Source organism: Rhinolophus ferrumequinum, chromosome 4 (assembly GCF_004115265.2).
Source record: "Rhinolophus ferrumequinum isolate MPI-CBG mRhiFer1 chromosome 4, mRhiFer1_v1.p, whole genome shotgun sequence".
NCBI lineage: Eukaryota > Metazoa > Chordata > Mammalia > Chiroptera > Rhinolophidae > Rhinolophus > Rhinolophus ferrumequinum.
Genome location: NC_046287.1, coordinates 46,167,325 through 46,189,248, shown reverse-complemented (window position 1 = coordinate 46,189,248; position 21,924 = coordinate 46,167,325). Strand labels below are relative to the sequence as shown.

At 37.6% G+C, this 21,924-nt stretch overlaps 1 protein-coding gene across 4 annotated transcripts in view; it reads left to right on the top strand.

Moving 5' to 3' along the window:
* Positions 1–21,924, top strand: part of NALCN (sodium leak channel, non-selective) — a 315,292-nt gene that overhangs the window by 255,421 nt on the left and 37,947 nt on the right. For 3 of the 4 annotated variants that reach the window (XM_033104830.1, XM_033104828.1, XM_033104829.1), the window contains 7 exons: positions 15,210–15,311; positions 15,738–15,807; positions 18,265–18,356; positions 18,445–18,567; positions 20,412–20,468; positions 20,707–20,827; positions 20,925–21,056. In XM_033104830.1, coding sequence (XP_032960721.1) covers positions 15,210–15,311; positions 15,738–15,807; positions 18,265–18,356; positions 18,445–18,567; positions 20,412–20,468; positions 20,707–20,827; positions 20,925–21,056 — 697 coding nt within the window. Of the gene's footprint in view, positions 1–10,542; positions 10,630–15,209; positions 15,312–15,737; positions 15,808–18,264; positions 18,357–18,444; positions 18,568–20,411; positions 20,469–20,706; positions 20,828–20,924; positions 21,057–21,924 lie in introns of all 4 variants that reach the window. The other variant, XM_033104832.1, reaches the window with a different exon arrangement.

The following is a 21,924-nucleotide window of genomic DNA, read 5'->3' as shown; positions in this document are numbered from 1 at the left end:
TTGATCTGGAATGTAAAATCCTCTGGGTTGCCTAACAGGGACTATTCCCATGTGGCTTTCTCCAGAAGGAGTGTCCCATTGGGCAGCACCTTATTGTCTATCAGGGTGACACAGTTTTGGAAAACCTCCTTCCAAGAATTCATACACCTTAGAGTTAGGCCTTAGAAATAACACAGTTGTCACAAGGGCATGTGTAAACATGCTACTTGAAAATTAAAAGACAAAGTCAGACTTTTTCTGATATATTTAGCTGATTGGTTTGGCAATGAAAACTGACTTCATAGGTACGCAAGGTCATAAAATTGAATGAATTAGATGGATGAGACGCTCTAATGAGAGGAAAATTTAATTGTTGATTTTTAAATGTACATGAGTGGTTTTGAAAGGAGAAAATTTAAGGGGCACTTGAGCAAAAGTTTTAAGACTATGAGGGAATAGGGACACCCTCAGACTTTCCCAATAATTGTGTAGTTTGAGGGACACCCAGAGCCAATAACATTTTACTACAAAATGAGAGGGAGCTCCCTTGGATACTTGAGCTATGTTACATAGTGAATCTCAGGAAGTAAGAGTGAACATTTAGAAAAAAAATTTTAATTTCTTAAAAGAAATTGAAGAAGACACAAAGAAATGGAAAGACATTCCGTGTTCATGGATTGGAAGAATCAATATAAATTTCTTTAAGAATACTAATTTGATCTTTAGAAAAGCCGTTTAGCTCTTCTGTAAAAATGATTTCCTCATTGCTGCTATACTAGTCTCTGAAAGAATTAAGGACAAGTGTAAGATGTCAAATAGGTAGTTTATTTGGTTGTACTTACCTTTTTTCACTAATAATAACAATAGTAACAAGAATAATAACATATCTGCATTATAAAGTAACCCATAAGTTAGAAAGTCAAAAATAGATCAGTCCATGTCTATGGGTCCATGGACATATTTCTATGCTGTTTTCCAAGGAACAACAACAACTAGAAAGAAAAAGGAAAAAACAGGAGAAAAGAGAAATTGAAAAGAAGGAAAAGGAAACATTTACAGTCGCCTCAGGGCAAATGATTCAAACAACCCTACACAAAACGGAGAAGGGAAAGTTTCTACCACTCTCTCATTGTCTTCTCACTCCCTACAGAGACTCTTCTTCCTAGGCTCTAACCTTTCTCTGTTAATAATTAAACTCTGCAGTGTTCCTGGGTAACTCAGAAGTGGAAAGACAAGTACTGTATGATCTCACTTATATGTGGAATCTAAAATAGTCAAACTCAAAGAAACAGAATAGATTGAGGGGTTGCCAGAGGATGGGAGGTGGAGGAAATAGGAAAATGTTAGTCAAAGGGTACACATTTCCAGTTATAAAATGAATAAGTTCTGAGGAGCTAATGTACAGTATGGTGACTATAGTTAATAATACTGTACTGTATACTTGAAATTTGCTGAAAGAGTAGATCTTAAATGTTCTTGCCACACACACAAAAATGGTAACTATGTGAGGTTATAAATGTGTTAACTAACTTTATTGTTGTAATCATGTCACAATATTATTTGTTTATATTATATGCCAAATTTATTACTATAAATTATTTATATTATTCCCAATATTATTTATCAATTACACCTCAATTAACCTGAGTGGAAAATGGCCTCTCCCACAACCATTTGCATTTTGGAAGGAGGCTTTGAAAGAAGAAAAGAGCTTTTGCTAGATGGGCGGGGGGAGTGGGGGGTGGGGGGGAGGGTGAGGGGATTGGAGGGCAGTCGGTGACCACAGGATGGCCACGGGGTTTGAAAATTAATCTGGGGAACGTAATTTGGTGGTTACCAGAGCGTAAGGGGGTTGGGGGGTGGGGGATGAGGGTGAGGGGGATCAAATGTACGGTGATGGAAGGGGAGCTGTCTCTGGGTGGTGAACACACAGTGTGATTTATGGATGATGTGATTCAGAATTGCACAACTGAAATCTATGTAATTCTACTAACAATTGTCACCCCAATAAATTAAAAAAATAAAAAAAAAAAAAATAAAAAAAAAAAAAAAAAAAAAAAAAAGAAGAAAAGAGCTTTTAAGACAAAGAGGTACAGATATAGTATCTTCACAGATGAGTCTGCCTTGATGCTAAAAAAAAAGAAGTCCAGCAGAGACCTGTTTTAGTGTTCTGTCACTCTTGATTTTCCTAAGTTTTTTTTATTTTCATAGACTTATTGTTCATAGTTTCATCTACGAAGTACCCCCCAACCCCCAGGGAGACAGAGAAGTATAGGGAGACATTGAAAGAAGACCTGAGCTGAATTATTTGGCAAGTAAAACACAGGTGGCCATTTATCCAGATTTGGGTGCAACCATATAAACTTTAAATCCAGTGTGATGTCAGAGGAAGAAATTATGAAATATTAGTCTTAGAAATACTTTTTAAAGAAGAACTATTTGGGGAAAATAATACAAAACAAATCCCCCATCTAAGGTATTGGAGAGCTGGCTTCGATTCCCAGTTCTCTGTGAACTTAAAGATCGGAGGAGGTGCTGTTCAGGGTCTAACATGGTTCTAACATAGTTCTAACGTACGATACTGCACTTGGTGTGAGAAGGCCTGGATCAGCGTCTGGCTCTGCTCCTCTATAACCTTGAGCAACTCACTTCTCCAACACGCAGTCTTCTCATCTGCCTTTTCAGTATAGACTGCCCAAAAACCTCATCTGAATAATCTGTTGATCAAGCAAAGTGAAATTTAATACTTATTACAGTATTAATTAATTTAAAAAGAGGGAGACCACCACTTCAGCAGTCTTAATAGTGTCTCAGAAGGGATAGGTCAGGGATGGATCATTTTAAGGTTTGGGTTTAAGTGTTTTTAGGTGGGGAGATCTGATTGAGATTGGGCAGAGAATTCTTGATATAAGAGTTTAGATCATTTCTCAGGATAGACAACTATCAAGTCATTATGTTGTACACCTGAAACTAATGTAATGTCATATATCAATTACACCTCAGTAAAGAAAAAAGCGTCCAGGATGCAAAACAGGTCACAGTATCTGTTATGGACAGGTAACCACTATTGTTCTGGGGAAGGCAGAACTGTGGGAGGGGGCACAAACAGGTGACATTCTTTTACTTCTTCACTGCTTTCAAGGCTTTTTCTCCCCGGTCTGGCTCCACATTTCAGTTAAAAGTTATTCAGATGGAGTTTGCACTTCTGCTTTTCACTTTTCTTCTTGATTTGGGGTAATTTTCAAGAAGACAAAAAATAAATGACGACTTTATGCTGTCATCAACACTCTGCAAATCTATTTTGTGCCTTTTGAATTTTTAACTAAATACATCTATTACCTTTAAAAAATAAATACAACTAATTTTTGGAAACAGCATTTTTTTTTTTTAAATTGACCTAGCTGGGCAGGGTCGGCCTGAGTCCTGATGAGAACTAATTATTTTTAGATGACTGGTTCACCAGTTGAGTGACTTATTGTCCAGAGAAAGGGGCTAGTTCATTAGTCTGTAGTTCAGATAAATGCATGTTTAGAAACTTCCTAAAGCGAACAATGAAATTATTTATTGGTTAATGGCCTTAAATCCTGTACAGGCATTTCCTGGAATGAATAGTAAAGTCATATTGATGGAGAGGACTTAGTTCTTGGTACAAATAATTAGGCTGCAGGGCTGCTAGTGGTCTCAGTTCTCAGGGGACCCACACTCCCAAATATCCATCTTCCATTTGAAGCAGGATCCCCATGATTCCAGTATGTGGAATTTCTTATAAACAGGAAATTCAAGCCCACAAAGGAAAAAGTTTTTCAGAGAGAAAGGGCCCTGGAGTTTGAGATATTTGAATCATTGGTGGAGTCACCCTTTTCTACACATAATGATCTTTAATTTGTGTTCTTCTACTTATTCCTTTTTAAAATTAACTGGCACCTTGAGAAATAGAAATGAATTTCTGGCTATATTTGGGAATTCTTTGATGAGAAACAAAAGTGGGCCATTTTTACGGAACTTGAGGATACTGTCACATGTTTAAATGCAGGTGACTCATTTGGCACAAACAGACATCTATGTTGTGTTTTTTGTTTGTTTGTTTTTTTCAAGACTTATATGGAGAGTATTGTGGGAGACAAGATGTCTCACCACCTAAATTATTAAATCCAGGTTTGCTATTAAATTCACTGTTGTTTTGATTTTGACTATACCGTTCAGCTCCACTAAAGAAAGCTTCCTTCGAAAGGCAGTGACCTTTCCACTACTTCAGATGAAATCAAAACAAATAGCAGTGTGCTTTCAAAAATATCACTGCTGCTACTGAGATTTCTCTAATTCAGAGCCTTGAAATTGAGCAAAAATGCATTATTATCCCTGCTAGGCTGAATGCATAGAGAAACATCAAAATAAAATAAACATTTTGCACTATTTTAGAAAGTTTCATTCTCTTGTGGTTTGCCATCAGTAATGCATTTATTACGACAATATCTTTATAACCTTTTTGAATGCTCAGTCTGGTATGATATTTGCATTCTGATATTTAGATCTATGACAAAATTGTCCTGGATATGCACTTATATTAATAATTTTTTAAAGTCTAAATAATAGCCTTTAGTTGAATGCTATGTACTACAAAAAAATTAAATACAATTAAATGACATATGTAGGATTAGTTTTTCTCTTTTCATTTTAAGAGAATTATTTTTATTGACTACAAGTACAATTTATATACTACTTAAATGTAAATAAAATCACTACACATTTATTAAGCTATACGTTTTTAAATGACATTAGCTGGATTTTCTTTCTGAAAGAAAGTGCCCCTAAGACATTTATTCATTCCCTGAAGACTATTTCTGTATATCTTCTATATGCCAGACATTTTCTGAGATACTGGACACATACATTATTTCCTCAAGGGGTTCACAATGTTTGCCCTTAGGAAATATTTATGACACTAGTTAGATGTAGGAGCCTTCAGTAATATCTCTAGATTTCTGAACATAATGGGGACAAGAAAATTCATAGATAGTATAGTGATGGTTCCCTATTGAGTGACTTTAACAATGAAAATCATTTATCTAAAATGTACCATACAATAAAATGAACAACAATCCCAGTATCTGTGTTTCATACCTTACATTATATTTCATTATGCCATGAAAATGCCTTTTTTACGTGAAGCTAGAAGAAGAAGAAATGGGGGGGTGGGAAAAGAATGAATAATTAACGCTTCTCAGATTCATGTATGGTACTAAGCTCTTGTGTATGTTATCTCATTTAATCTGTACAACACACCTATGTAGAAGAAATACCATTATTACCCCCATGTTATATATGACAAAACTCAATCTTAGAAGGATAAGTAATTTTTCCCAAGATTACATACAATGATAACAATCTTGGATATCACATCGATCATCATTATCAACTACAACATGATTTCCCAAATAGGGAGCCATATTTATGTGTCCCCAACAACTTATACAATTAAGTTCGCCCATTTATTAGAAAATGACTACATGCCAAACACTGTGCTCTTTTACATGCTCTCTGCCATTAGGTCCTCATAGCAACTCGGAAAGATGAAGATTATTAGCTCTCTTTTAGAGAAGAAGGAATTAACTCAGAAAGGTTACCTGACTTACCTGAGGTCACGCTGTCATCAGGTCAGAGAGTCAGATAGCCAGGAATCAAACCCTGGCCTGTGTGACTCTGAAATCCATGTATTAACCACCACACTATGTTTTATTTTTTTTTTTAATTTATGCTTTTAAATTATAGAGGAAACCATTCTCATGCTCACTGTTGACAAACTCTAAATCCCTTGTTTTTCCCACACTTGTGGCTGCTCCTCGGGGTCTCCATACAGGTTATGCATGATACAAAGGTGCCAGATCACGGGGGCAATTAGAAGCTGAAACCCAGCCCCCACTGTACCTGCTCAGGCGTATGACCATTGCCAAGCAGCACCCCCTGGCGTAGGACTACATCCCTCAAGAAGAAGGTGCATATTTTTCCAATTTATGCAAAGGCACCATATGGGCTACTGGCATCCTTACTCTTTGGGGCAATTTAAATCTCTAGAACCATAACTCTCTCCAGTCTTTTCCTTCTCTCTCCACACCCTCCATAAAACTTCCCATAGTAGAGGAGATCCAGCCATGTGTTATCTTAGGGTAATACATAGAAGTATCTTAATAGAAGATCTTTTGTTGGATATTGGTTGCAACTCACATCTCAGACCCTGATGGATGAACCAATTCAGGCAAAGTCGCTTCTGGACTGGCATTGTGTGGACTTCTTGACACTGACCTACAAAGGTGACCTCATTCCTTTCCAGATTCATACAGTCATATACGATAAGCTGTGTTGATGTAATAGAAATGAAAAGAGGACAGACTTTGCAATCAACCACACTTGGCTGCAAATCTGAGCAGTGGTGAGTCCTGGGGAAGGCTGTTCCTTCATTTGTCAAGTGGGTATATAAGCAGCCTCATAAGTAAATGAACACTGTGCCGTCATGTGTCACTTGGTGGCTCAGTAGCCAAACTGGGTCAGAATCCTGGCTTCATGGATATTTGACTTTGGGCAAGTTATTTAATCTCTCTGCACCTCAGTTTTCTCATCTGTTAAATTAGGTCTTAAATTACTAGACCCTGCCTCATAGGTGAGGAGGGTTAAACAAGTTAGTATCTGTAAAGCGCTGTGTAGGTAATTTTCCATTATTAGTAGTTAAGTCCAAGAGAGAACCACAGTTGCCCCCGAGATGCAGGAAATTGACAGTCACCTTCAAAGCAGATCCTCAAGGGCTTGCTTCAGAAGTCTACACTGTTGCCCAGCAGAGACTATCTGAGGAGCATAAAATGCTTTTGATAAATCAGTGTACCCTTTTCTCAGTTGATATCAAGTTTCTTGCTCACCCAGCTGGAAACAGTCTATCAGCTGCAGTTCTGTGCTCAGTTAAACTAGGCTTGCTAACATCTTCAAAGTACCATCGGATTATTTGTTCAGATCATTTAGCTGGATATTTGATGGATGTACTCCCCAACTAACAACATAGATTCATCAACCGAGGTTGACATTGCTTATAGCTACCTAGAAGTCCCGGGCATGGAGAACCGTGATCTTCTATAATGCCGGAAGCACACTGTTATATTCTCCACTGCTTGGATGTGCCAGAAAAAAACAGTCCTATCTCAAAAGTAGGAGACCTAAATAATAGACTTTGGCAGGAGACTAATCAAACAAGTGGAGACCAGTATCTTACAGAGACAACTAGCAAATGAAAGCGAGGGCATGGTCAAGGTATTGGTAAAGTTTGGCCTGATTGACTTGGCAGGTGATGCCTGATTGTGGGCAGGGTTTAAACAAAATAGTTGGATAAGAGGGGCTAATGAACAGGGCACAAGGAGCAGCTGGAACAGAACTTGCCATCATAGGGAGCACAGAGGGCTATGGCTGAGAACAGCGTGACATCGTCTTCTTCATGGGTTGTAATTGCCTACCTGGAACTTTCAGTGTGCACATCACATTGGAGTTCTGTAACTTCTGGGTGGATGACGATTTACCTAGGAGTGGTCCTTCATGGGCTGTAGGCTGAATGAGAAGTGTTTCTCTTTGTCTCTGGCCTCTCTGATGGCCCTGTTCTCCCAGCTCTCTTTCCCCATGTTCCTGGACAGATGAGCTGACACGTGGGCTCTCCTCTAGTCATATTCCTCTGAAAGAGAGGATGAACCTGGTATTGTAGAGATTGAGGAGATCATGGAGTTTTCTAGAGGAAGGAATTCACATCCCAGTGATTCCCTCCAAAGGGTCACCTGTTCTTGTGTGAACATCATATATGACAAGGGAACTTTGAGGAAAGGGAAAAGAACCTCTTCATTCTTATTCTGTTCTTTCTTGTCTAGACCCAGAGCTTCCAATTTCCTGAAGCTGTCCCAATTAACTGGTCCCAATTTACTGGGACGGCTAAGAGAGCTTAATAATGCAAAGCATTAGCATCTCACCCTATTTGTTTTTTCCCATTTGGCAAATTCTCCTTTTTGAATTATACAAGGTGTGAGCAAACAATGCAGTGAATATTTAAATTTTTTAAAATTATTACAGTAAAAGACATATTGTCATTTGTCCCCCTCAGAATACTTCCCCTTGCTTCAAACACACTTATCTCATCATTCTTGCCACTTTCTGAAGCAATTCTGGAAGTCCTCTTTTGTGAGAGTCTTAGGTTGAACCCTAGTGGCTGCCTCAATGTCCTTTATCAATTCAAAACATTTACATTTCATGGTAATTTTGACTTTGAGGAAGAACCAGAAGTCGTATGATGTCACATCTGGTGAATAAGGTGGATGAGGACGCAGCATAATGTTTTCATTTGACAGAAATTGCTGTACCAGAAGCGATGTGTGACATGGAACTTTTCTGTTGTGATCACAAAATATGGTGAATACTGCTTCCAAGTGCCATCCAATGGAAAGGCAGGGATCTTCAATACAGGAAGTGGTGGGTCGAACCTTAGTAACCGTGTGTGACAAGTTTTAACTTGTTTGGTGCAGTCAGTCGGATGTGAGCTATGGTTGAGAAAAGGTGTGTTTTAAAGTGTGCCATCAATCATCCTCCATCATGACAATGCTCCGTGTCACACATCACTTCTGGAATACAGCAATTTCTGTCAAATAAAAACATTATGGTGTGTCCTCATCCACCTTATTCACTGGATCTGGTACCTTGCAACGTCTGGCTCTTCCCCAAAGTCAAAATGATTCAGGACATCAAGGCAGCCACAACAGAGCAAATAAAGATATTCACAGAAGAGGACTTCCAGAACTGCTTCAGAAAGTGGCAGGAATGACAGGATAAGTGTGTTCGAAGAGAGGAGGAATATTTTCAGGGGGGGTTAATGGCAATGTGTCTTTTACTGTAATAATTTTTTTTATTTAAACATTCACCATGTTGTTTGATCACACCTCATAGTTTCATTGGTTAGCCCAGCAATTCAGCAACTTTGGATAAAGTCATGTTAGTTCTCTGCAGCTCCACATTCTGGGCACAAGTAGCAAGATACACTCAGTACCACTGAGAAGGCCTGAGTGCCTGCAGCATCTCACAGACCTTTGGGCTAGACTTGCCAGCTGCTCAGTGGAGTATGAGGGAGGAAACAGTGCTGGGCTGGCCCTGTGGATGAGAAGAAGACAGACAGATACCCCTGAAGTTGAGTAAACCTCCTGACACATCAACAACTTTTTATGACTAACATTTGTCGAAAATAACCTGAAGTTTTAAGATAATGGAGTGTAGGGCATTAATATGCCCAAAATTGATTAAATATTAAATTATTAACATCCAATTTATTAAATACATTTAATGTGTTGTAAATAGCAATATACTACACACTAATTATTGATATTGCATATATTAATGTTAAAATATATACTAATCAAAATTTAATCTAAATATTACTGTAATATTTATCTATAATTCTATTAAGCTGCCTAGTTGTTGATTTTTCTTTTTAAGGTTTTCATAACACTTAAAAATTCTTGTGTAGAGTAGTTGAAAGACTAAGTGGATAAATGGAAATTAAATGTATTCAACGAACAGTAAACAGAAGATGAGATCTGTGGGTATATGCATTTGTATACAACATAAAATAGTGAAAAAATTCAAAGTGGCAAAATGTATCTTTATTGAAGCAAAATTTTAAATTTAGAAAAATTTAAATAAATGTGCATAGATATTGCTCTTTAACAACCAAACTTTCTTTCATTCAACCATTAAATTTTTTATTCACATATAATTGACATATAACATTATATTAGTTTCAGGTATACAACAGTGATTTGAGGGATGTTTATGTATTGCAAAATGATCAACACAATAAGCCTAGTTAACATCCATCACCATATATATTCTAAGATGTTTTTCTAGGTAGTACCTAATTTGTGATCATCAAAATATATTATATTTCATTGAGATAGTATCTGCTTTGTAGATTATTTTGGAATACTCTCCAAAGTAATTATAACATTGTTCTGGATTAAGAGAGCTGCTGTTAAGTTTTACCTAACAGATGCGGGAAGATATTTTAACAAAGTTTCTCTTACTGTTTTATCATTGGAGGGTAAAGGAATAAATATTATAGAAAAATGCATCTCTGTGGAAAAATTGGTTCATAAGGTTTATGAAACATTTGCCAAATTTTACTTTTATTATAATAAAAAGTTTAGTCTTTGCATTGTAATTTACATTTTTCTGAGTCAGTAATTGGGTTACTAAAGTTGAACCCCAATGAATAATGTGGGGTTTCATAATTTTATTTGCTGAATTTTAATAGATTCACTAAAGACACGGATTTCCTATGAGTTACTTTCTTTTTTATTTTTCAATCTGCAATGAAGTTCTAGTTGCCCATGTATTTACATGCCTATGTATAAAAACATTTTTATGAACACAAGATTGGAAAGCACTAATCTGCTGTTTCTTTAAAGAACCATGTCCATTTACTCAGAACTGGGCTGTTTCACAAAGGAGTGGGGTATTCACTATGATAAAAATGCAGCTTTTTATTCAGAGCAGCAAGAGGCCACTACAAAGGAACTCACCCATTAGTATCCGCTGTTGTCTCTACTTTGGACGATCAACGTGTCACTTCAGTAAAGTCAGGTAAGAGCCCTTCCCAAGAAATACTCATTATCTGTTTTCTTACACAATTCTACAATCATAGTTTTACATAATTACCATGAAAAGACTATTTGCCTGTCATCTATTTATGTGATTACATTATATTAACCAACATCAGACAATATTTTACAATATGTTACCTTGTGGAGCTCAAGGTTTGAGTAAAATCCCTCAAATTTCATGCTCTGCCAGGTTACACTGCCCTTCTTTTAGATGGTAATTATATTTAATACTAGATGGTATCGTGTCATCTAACTTTTCTATAATGAATGAAAATAATTTAAAGACTCATAGGCCTCTCTTTTTCATTACAGAATATACTAGCTTTCCCACACCTTTGTTCTGGAACATTAAGAAAGAAGACATGGAGACAGAGAAGAAAGAAACTGAGGACCCCCTGCTACTGTTTCTATAAACAACTAGTGGTGTTTAAAGGCTAATAAAGCTCCAAAGATCTCACATGTAACCATAATCTTTGAGCCAATTTAAAAATATTTTAGATGGAGAAATGTCAAGAAAAATAGAGACAATTTCTTAAGACATGATTCTCTTCCCTCAGCCTCCATAAAAGATTATATATATATATATATATATATATATATATATATATATATATATATATATATATATATATCTGTCATGTAAGGGGCAATTGAAATTCCACAGCACAAAGGCAATGCAGAAAAGAAGAATCAATCTTTCATATGTTTTTTTTCAAAGGCTTGGCAAGAAACCAGGGGTAATATTTTTGCAACTGGGAATGTGTGTTTGCTGAAGAATATTCCCACATTTGAATCATCATCAGGGGTCCTAGTCTTGTTTTACTTTCAAAGGTAGAGAGGGCATAACATTAACCCCAACTGGGAAAAGGAAAATGCTTCACTGTAATTCTCCTCCAGGGAGCAGGAATAAAGGGATTACATATGCCTGCATAATGGAGAATTTCCTCACTCAGACAAGACAAAAGACTTCATTATTTTTCACCAGACACTTGAAGCCTTGTGCCTCCCAGTTCCAGAAGCCAAGCTGGCAGACAATTTTTTTTTTTTTTTTTTAATATTAAGCCACTAGATGGAGTTTCTAGGAAACTGGCTTTCTAGTACCTGCCATTATGAAGAGATAGAAGACCCTGAAGACCTAAATACCGTGACTCTATCGGTCTTTCTAAGAAAAGCGAGACCTTCCCTCAAGACCAGTGTATTTTTTCAATGCCATTACCTTTGCTTTTTCTCTAGGCAGCAAAAAAATGAACATTTTCTTTCTGAAAATATATTTCTGTTATCTTTATGAGACCAAAAGTCATCTAAATTCTAATGAAAAATTAAAAGTAGCAAAATATGACTTAATTGAACATTCAAGTACATCTCCTTCTGAGGAGGTCTTTTACTAAAATATTGGTAATATTAAAAGTCTCAAATTCCTTATTGATAAAAAAATAAAATATTTCTTTAACAACGTTCACTCAGAATATAGATGAAGATTTATAAATTTTCTACTCGCAAGAAGCAATGTCTAACTTTTTTTTTCATGACAGTCTCAGGTCTCATCTATTATAGGTATGCAGCTCATTTCTTGATGGCACAATATTCCAACTTGAAATAAAATTAAGACTATTTAACTTTTTTAAAAAGCATATTTCAAACACATGCTGTTTTGTTTGTGATTATTTCCTTTCTTCATAAGTATGAAGTGATTGAAAAAGAAATTAAAATATTTGATCTTCACAGAATTTCAAGGTTCATTCATTTAACAAATATTTATTGAGCACCTACTGAGTTTTCTAGTTCAAAAGCCATAGGAAATACTCAATGGAAAGAAAGAGGTATCAGAACATTTGGTCCAAGAAGAGACTGAACAAGAGCACTGCTAAATGAAGATGGAGACATTTCCGTTGTTTTCGTCCCAGACTTGGAGATGGGGTGCTGGGGTGTGGAGCTGGCACAGGAGACCAGTCACACTGATCCTGAGGCACCAAAGATGACCTCTTACCAAAGGCAAGATGGTCCCATCTGCCTGACTTCACTTGGCTCAGATTGTGTGGGTACCTTTGGAGCCCCAGACGTGAGGAGGTAGGTAAGCAGCCTCTGCTCAGAGAACAGGAAGATCCTGACAGGGCCCTCTCAGTGAGGAAATAGAAATCACTGAGGTTTATGCTTAGCTCAAGTCACTTGTGACACCTTTTAACTGGCCCAGCGTTACTGAGCACTTTATTTTTCTCCTATCATTATCTAGTTTTAAATTGTACTAGCAAACAGTGTTATAGAAGAAAGTGGTAGGAAAAGGAAAGGAAAGCAAATGTTTTGCATATCATATACATTTAAATGGCTGTCTCAGCCTGCTTAAGAACAGGTTTTCTGATTGCGGGGTAGAGATAAATGCCAGCCCCCCTCCCAAAATGATTGAATCATACAGAGAACAAAGGTTCACATGTGTGGCTGAACCCCAGCTCGTTTTAGTACTATTTTCTAAAGTCTCTAGACCCAATCGGAAAGACAGAAGTAACCTCAAACCAGAGGGAAAGGGACTTGCTTCTCACCACCCTTGCAGCCATGCCATTGGTGGAGGAGATAGAAGAGATGTCAGGGGTTGGGGGAGTCTTTCCAATAGCAACGGGTCTCCATGGAGACCTAGTTGTCTTGTATTTAGAGCAGGGTGTCTCAGCAGGATTCACAGAGGCCACATGGGCATGGGTTACACTGACCCAGGAGCTGGGACATCCTTCAGGCCCTTGAGTCAGCAGATGCTGTGCTAACTCTTCCCCAGAAAGAATGCCCAGGCAGCCTCGGACTTGCCTGTGGGGCAAATTCAGGCAGTCGTCCTTTATGACAGGCAGCTTAAAGCCAGTTCATTCATTTCATATATAGCAGGACACCCAACTCAAACAGGCACATTATAATTCAGTTGTTTGTGCTTTATACTTAAGGCCTATAAGTCTCAACTACTTTAGGGGAGAGTCTTGTGATAAAAAAATAAATAAATAAAAGTTACTGAGATGGGGGCTTCAGGTTAAGTCTTCGTGGTTTATACGAATGTCAGGGCTCTGTCCGTCTGTGCCAGAATCACACCGTTTTCCAAATAGGTTTTCTCAGGATGGCTTCATAATTTTCAGTTCTCTGGTGGAAAAATAATCCTTAGTATACACATTATAAGATTGCACTATACCTTTGTCAACTCAGCCTATTTACAAATGTGTCTTCCTATGTGACGTCATCCTAGTCCTGGAAATATACACAATCTCTGTATATCATTGTCATAAATCCAATAAAATTGTCCAATAAAATTTTGACTTGGATTTTATGTCACAATGGTTCATGTTGCTTATTAAACTAAGACTAGTGATTATTTGGGCTCTATTTCCTGTAATGTACTTACATTCATTGCGTGTGTATGATTTTCCATAGGTGTTCATCCAACTTATCTTCATTGGCACCAAAAGCGTTTACTTAAATATACACATGGCATCATAAAAGCTGCTGTTTTAAGTATGCTAAACAGACATACATCTTTTCTCAAATATCTTAACTCTGAAACAGACAGTGATACCATGACTCAAAGCCAGTCTAGAAATGCATTTTAAGAAACATAAGTATAAAAGTGTTATGTGCAGCAATGACAGTAGTACCAGAGGTCAGGTGTTGAGCCAATAGGGTCATATCATATAGTCATTGCATTGCAAGCCTCTGAGTTTTCTTTCAGATCAGGGCCTTCTCCTCATGTTCCCCATAAAGGAACTGAGCTGAAAGGTCACTCAGCTAGTTCCTGACAGTGTCATCTCTGGAACACATTTCTCTTAACCCCTGTGTTATTTTTTTTCCACCTGACTACAACATCAAGGGAATTTGTGTCATTTCCAGTTGGAGAGAGCTTTCTGGAGAAGAAATTTTGTTCTCTCCAAATCATTCACACCACAGGCATCAGTCACCCCATTGTGAAAAAGGGAATGTGTTTCTAAAAGTCTTCAGAGTTTTGTAGCTGTGATATAAGTGGTAACTGGTTACCTGTAAGCCACAGGCTTTAGACTAAGGTTTCTCTAGGTATTGACTCCAGCTTTAGTTACTTCTGTGTATTGTTAATTTGTACCTTTAACTTTATGCTTTCTGATTTTCCTAGAGGTCTACAAAATTTTCTTGGAACATATATCCCATCACCCCAGGGGCCTGGTGGACAAATCCTCCCCTAAGGGCTTTTATTAGAAACCTCCTTGTCTAGATCCAAGACCAGCATCATGATTATGGTCAGGCTGACCCTACTGCTTAGAGAACCCTGACAGATGCTCTCCTATTTGGGACTTGAGGAGGCAAATCATGTGGAGGGGTGGGGGTCGGGGGCAGGAGCTTTCTGTTTATTTTCCAACCCTTCTTTAATAGCTATGACAGTTCTGTTTGTAAGTGTTCTTCACACAAAGCCTAAAGCTCCTTTTCCTCCATGGTTATGTTGTCATTTGCTATATTTTACCTTATCATTGGTGTTACCTTAAAAATAATAAGAGTAATGAGCAGTTATGCATTATTCATCCCAAGTGTACAGATCACGCATTTATCTTTGGCTCCTTTTCTTCCCAGAGCTTGCACTCGACAGCGCATGCTGAGTGGATCATTTGAGGGGCAGCCGGCAAAGGAAAGGTCAATTCTCAGTGTGCAGCATCACATCCGCCAAGAGCGCAGGTAAATACACCAGGAGATGAGGCTACCAAGAAATTAAGTGAAGGAGTTTTACAGAAAGTGTTCACTGGGCACAGCTCTGGTTAGAAGCTGATTAGAATCCTCCTCCATATGGGTTCTATTTGTTGGTGGTAACGGTAAAAGATTCACAATCAGATTCGAAGATTCAAAACAAAAAAATCTTTCAAAAACCTTTTCATTGGTGATGGCCAAATCCTCACTCTTAAGATCAGAAGGAAAAATTCTGAATTTTGTTAGATGAGATCAAAGACATTTGGATGGACTAAAACTTTTGCTACAAAAAGAAATAATAAGATTTTGTGATGCTATCAGAGAAGCTGTTTATTTATTTATTTTTTTATAATAGTGATTGCTTAAGTCAAAATTTCTTCTTGAGATGTCTTGACCCGTTGGTTGTGGTTGTTTCAGATCACTGAGACACGGATCAAACAGCCAGAGGATCAGCAGAGGGAAATCTCTTGAAACTCTGACTCAAGATGTAAGTTCTAAGCAGTGCTTTGAATTTTGAAAACATGATCATGAAAATGTATTTAAATGACTGCTCCGACAATTCTCGTGCCTGGGTCTTTCTGTCACATTGTCATATCTCCTTAGAGGAAATCAAGAGACTCAGGAAGCAAATTAAATGTCCACGTACAGAAAAAAAACTGTAGAAAATTCCAGACAATCCTCAAAGCAAATGGCTTCCCTAAGATAGTGACACAAAAATGACATATCCGTTGAATTTGACTGAAATTAAAGACATTCAAAGCATTTGATAGGAATGATTCATATCATTACCTTTGAGTGTTTACTATATTCCAAATATTCTAGAATCTAGATCTAATGTCTGTAATTTCAGGGCTATACATACTAGGAAATAAAATTTTATTTCTACAAGAATTTTTTTGTCATCACTCATTCGTTTATGTACTAACTCAATCATGTGTTTATCATGTGTTCATTATATGCCAGATCCTGTTCTAAGTGATGAGGAGTAGTGGAGAAATAAGACATCATCTCTGCCCTGCAGGAGCTTACATTCTAGTAAAAGAGATGATAAGCAAGTAAACAAATATATGATAATTTCTATTTGTTTTTCATCTTCTTTTCATTGCTATGACAGGTTGGCTCTGTACTATATAGAAAAATACAATAGTGTAAAGAATTAGAAGGTGGATATTTGGGGGCAAAGAATGTTAGAGGATCGTCAGTATGCATGAGCCTCTACATGAGCCCAGAGACCCACATGAAGTGAAGGAGGGAACAACATGAAAGTCCAGGGATGCCCGAGGGGGCAAAAGTCTAACTTCTGGGTTAGACTCACCAGCAGCTCTACCATGCTGAGATTACCATGAGAGTAGAAAGCACATGCTAAGTAATTATCATTAGTGAAACCTGGATTAAAATATAAGTCTTAAATTGAGTCTAACTAACTTAGCTAAGAAAGCAGAGTCTTGAACATTCAGAGCCAAGGATAGCATTTGAGAAAAGAGGTCTAGCAAGAGAAACTTAGCAAAGCCTTACAGTTTTTCATTCTACCCCTTAATTCTTATTTCTGGAGTTTCTGGAATTTTCAGCATACTTCCTCTGCGTTCAACAAATTGCTATCCTGCTCAGAGTAAACTCCCCTTACTAAGTGTTCCAGGTAAAATTAAGAATGAAAGAAGTTGGTGATGAGAACACCTGACACTACCATTACCCAAAGTACATGGTTCTAATTGGTGCAAATATCTGTTAACACCATGATTTTTAAGCCAGAGTTCCGTCTGATATGATCCACCATGTCAACATGGAATTGTGATTGGATCCAACACGTGGCCTGTGTACTTAACTATAATTTGAGGGTCAGCCATAGTACATGGAGAACATTTCTAGGCAAAAATTCAGAGAGGCAATACTAGGTCAAAAGACTTTTCTTCAATGTGGTTCACTAGAAATTTGCAATATACTTAACCATCAAATTAGAACATGGCTTTGAAAATATGTTTAAATATACACAATGAAAGGCTCTATTTGACTTATCCCAATTCCAAAGGTTTTTTTCTTCTTCAAAGACATTTTGTTATATTGTCTACATAGATATACAACAAAAATCCATCCCCCATCATCTCCATAGCAAAAGGTCATTAGTGTTCTGTTAATTTCATAAGAAATCTCCCCTAATGTCTTTTCCTCCAAACAGAAGTAATTTAAAATCGAGTTTCACATTTTTCATTTATTCCAAATGATAAAAGCTACAAATAATTAAATCTAAGGAATATTGTCTGTAAAATCTATTCAATTATTTGAATAATGGCTCTCCATCTCCGGCAGAGTGAAAACCAGAGTCAAGGTCTTACATGATCTGCCCGCCCTCCTTAGCCCTCTGGCCTCATATTCTCCTTCTCTATTCCCTATTCTCTGCCCACACTGGCATCCTGGCTATTCCATGTGCATCCACAGAGACCCACTCCCTCCTCTGGAAGGACACATTTCTGCACAATTTTAGTGGCTGCATCCCTCTAGTCCTTGCTCAAATAACAGCTTGTTATTGAGGCCTGCCCTGACCTATGTAAACTTGGAGCCTCTAGCATTCTCGAACGTCCTTTGTTTTTAACCAGAGCACTAAACCTCTATTAATATTCTTATATTTTGATTTAATTTTTGTCTGTCTCCCTTGACTAGATCATTAGCCCCATAAGAACAGGGATTTTGTATGTTTTCTTTTCCCTTTTGCCTTATCTCCAGCACTACAATAGCACCCAGCACATAATTGGTTCTCAATACATATTTTATTGAGAAAAATATCCTTTAGAGGGAAAAAAAAAAAGGAAAACCCTTGCAAAGATGACCATGGCCATTGAAATATATATAAAACAAAGATAGTTATTTCATTTTTTTAAAATGATCATTTTGAGGAGTCTTCAAAAAAGAAATCTTCCATTTTGATATACCCCTTTTAATTTATTTCTAGCATTCCAATACAGTGAGATATAGAAATGCACAAAGAGAAGACAGTGAAATAAAGATGATACAGGAAAAAAAGGAGCAAGCAGAAATGAAAAGGTATGGGATGCTATGGTGTTTCTTGGCACTTATTTTGGAATGGCAAACTTTCTCTTAACTTTACTCTCCCATAAATTTTCCCTTCAAGAAAAGTGCAAGAAGAGGAACTGCGAGAGAATCATCCATACTTCGATAAGCCACTGTTCATCGTTGGACGGGAGCACAGGTTCAGAAATTTCTGCCGGGTGGTGGTCCGGGCACGCTTCAATGCGTAAGTACACTCAATTTCAGCCAGGTGTTTGGCCTGAGTCATACAAACAGCAGGGGGGGTTGTCATATGAGGAAGAAGGAACATGTAATCCTAATGGGGTCACAAAATAAACTGTGGGCTAATTAATCATGCTGCTCCTATTTGCTGAGCGGCCAACCAGGTGGAAAACAAACAAAGGTTGCTTTCCAAAAGTAGTTAACATTTATATAAAGCTCACGTTTATAATGCACTTAACAGCAATTTTTATCTGTTCATTTTAACTATTGCCCAGTATGTTTATATCAATGTTATTAACTCCATATTTTATGGTGGAAATAGTGAAGCAAAGGGAGACTGGATGACATTGTGCAAAGGTCATTGCGTGCACCTTCTTTTAGACTGGTAGTTTCTTTATCATCAAAATACCCTAATTGGTTTAGTCTAGAATAATGTGAAATAGGAAGAAAGGTGACTAGTTTTTCTGCTACCAACTGTTACGAGAAGAAAACCCAGTGGCCAGTGTCTCTATGGAAGAAATGTGCAAGAGACTGCCAATGTGGTAAACCTGGAGAATACTGCATTTGAGACGACAGCAGCCAATGTTAGCAGGCAACCAGTGCACGAAATGGAATTTTTGTCATGCAGAGCTCTAAGCAAATATCCTGAAGACATTAAGAGTCCTGAAGGAAGTGTGAATACTTTCCCATCGGTAGTTGGACCTTCCCTGATGTCATCACTTAAGTAAATTGATCTCCTTTGTTGATAATCAGTAGCATATGATACTCACTATCTATTAGGAGCTGAACTGTGCTCCCCCTAAAACAAAATTCATATGTTGAACTCCTAATCCCCAGTACCTCAGAATGTAACTGAGATCGGGACTTTAAAGAAAAAACTGAATTAAAATGAGGTCATTGGAGTGAGCCCTAATCCAATGTGACTGACGTTCTTATAAGACGAGGAAATTTGGGCATGGACACAGATAGAGGGGAGACTATGTGAAAACACAGGGAGAAGATGTCTATCTCCAATTCAAGGAGAGGCCTGGGACAGATCCTTCTCTCAGCCCTCAGAAGGAACCAACACTGCCGACACCTTCATCTCGGACTCCCAGCCTCCAGAACTCTGAGACAATAAGTCTCTGTTGTTTAAGCCACTCAGTCTGTGGTACTTCGTCACAGCAGCCTTAGGAAGCTACTGCACCATTGTAACGTTTCAGGACTGGAGGAGAGCTCAGCAACCATTTAGTGTCATTTGTATCCCCCCTCCTCCAAAAGACGAGGGCATGCAGGTCAGCAGAGGTTAAGAGTTTCACTCAAGGACACCAGCTAGTGCATGGCTGTCCCTGACTGACACTATTGTTCTTTCTCCTGTCTAGAAAGACCTTCACCATTTAAAGCATTTGAGTAATAATCACTAAAAACTTCCCTAAGTTTTCACAAAGTAAAGGAAGAAGCTGGTACTTTAGAGTTGATTTGATCAGTTCCCAAGTACATAATTGATTAAGTGAGGAACATCTTTGAACTGCTAAGGCAAAGATTTTAACTGAGTGTTTTATATGGAAGTCAAAATTTAATTTTGTTAATATCCACATTAGAAATCGTTGAATGGAATCACAAATTCTAAAATCAAATTTTGAGAAACAGAAAACTTTTCTTTCATAAATATCAACTGCAAGCTCTTCTGATTTTTCTTTCATCTAATGTTTCTGCCTTCCAAAGTAACATATAGTTAGCGTATACGTAATGGACATTTTATAGAGGATAAAAAAGAGACTTTAGGTATGAGATGTTTATAAATACACTGCTGCCAAGTTATAACACCCTTGCTACATTGAAGAATGTTATGTTTATTCTCTCTTACAGATCTAAAACAGATCCTGTCACAGGAGCTGTGAAAAATACAAAGTACCATCAACTTTAGTAAGCATTACAAATTCTGTTTTCCATGCACATTTGAAGTTTCTGTATACTATTCTATGTTGCTTAAAAATAAATATAAAATGTTCCTTTATTTTCTTGCTATATCATGCCATGAAATAGACAACTGAGGATTCATAAAAATATATGAGATGCATTAACATCCCAGAAGCATCTCCTCTGACTTTTAGCAGCCCTTCCTAGGGCATTTGTGTTCTCCCTTCTGTTTGGTCTTTGGCAGTGATTTGCTGGGACTGGTGACTTACCTGGACTGGGTCATGATAATTGTAACCATCTGTTCCTGCATTTCCATGATGTTCGAATCGCCCTTTCGAAGAGTCATGCATGCACCTACTTTGCAGGTACTGCTGCTGAATCTTAGCTCACAGCTCTGAGAAGAAAACACTGACCTGCAAGTCTACCGTTCATTGTGATCAAACTGCCTTTTGCCCATTTCAGATTGCCGAGTATGTCTTTGTGATATTCATGAGCATTGAGCTTAACCTGAAGATTATGGCAGATGGCTTATTTTTCACTCCAACGGCTGTCATCAGGGACTTTGGTGGAGTAATGGACATATTTATTTATCTTGTAAGTCTTTGATTATTTCTTAAATGTAAAGTGTGATGGTTTTGTAAACTCTCCTGTATTTCTTAGTACAAGAGTGATTGATATACGTGAGTCACGAAGGTTTAGCTGCCAAAACTGAGTTCTTAAATAGAGTCCATTATAGCCTAATAAGAGGCATGCATATATAGTCGACATTCACAGTATTAAAAATAGCCTTGGAGATAGTTCAAATATATTAACCACATTCAGGTAAACATAAGACATACATAAATAAAGGCTAAGATAGCAAATCCTAGTTTGCCCCCCACAATTCTTGTGGCCCGTATACTGAAAACAAACAAACAAAAATCTATATCATATAATTGACAGGTGTGCTTTTGATTGCTAATTGCAAACTAAAGTGACTGTGGTTGGACCTTTTTCCCAATTCTAAGACACAATATATCTGGCTAGGAAAGACCATTCAACTGTTTGGTTAAACTAATTTGAGAAACCATAGGAAGCGACTCAAAGAAATTTCATTTTTTTCCTATATGTCCAGCAAGGCATAAAAATCAATGTCTTTTCCAACACAGCAAGGAGAATTGTGACCAGTAACTGTAGTATGTTTAGATTGTTAATAAAATAGTGAGCATCAGGTCAAGCATGAGATTTAGTATCTATGATCAAATGAATTTCAATCCTGCTGGCATCAGCGAAGCCTCTTCCAGTGTGTCAGTTAAGAGAAGGAGCAGAATGCTCTGGGGTACACAGTCAGTATGGGCACCCCGTTTCACTCCTGCATACACCTGATGACTTTTCCCTGGGGCTGCTAACAGGTCTAGATTGGGTTCATAGTTTAGAGATAAGAAACGTCCTGTACACCTAGTGAATGCTTGTCCCACATAAC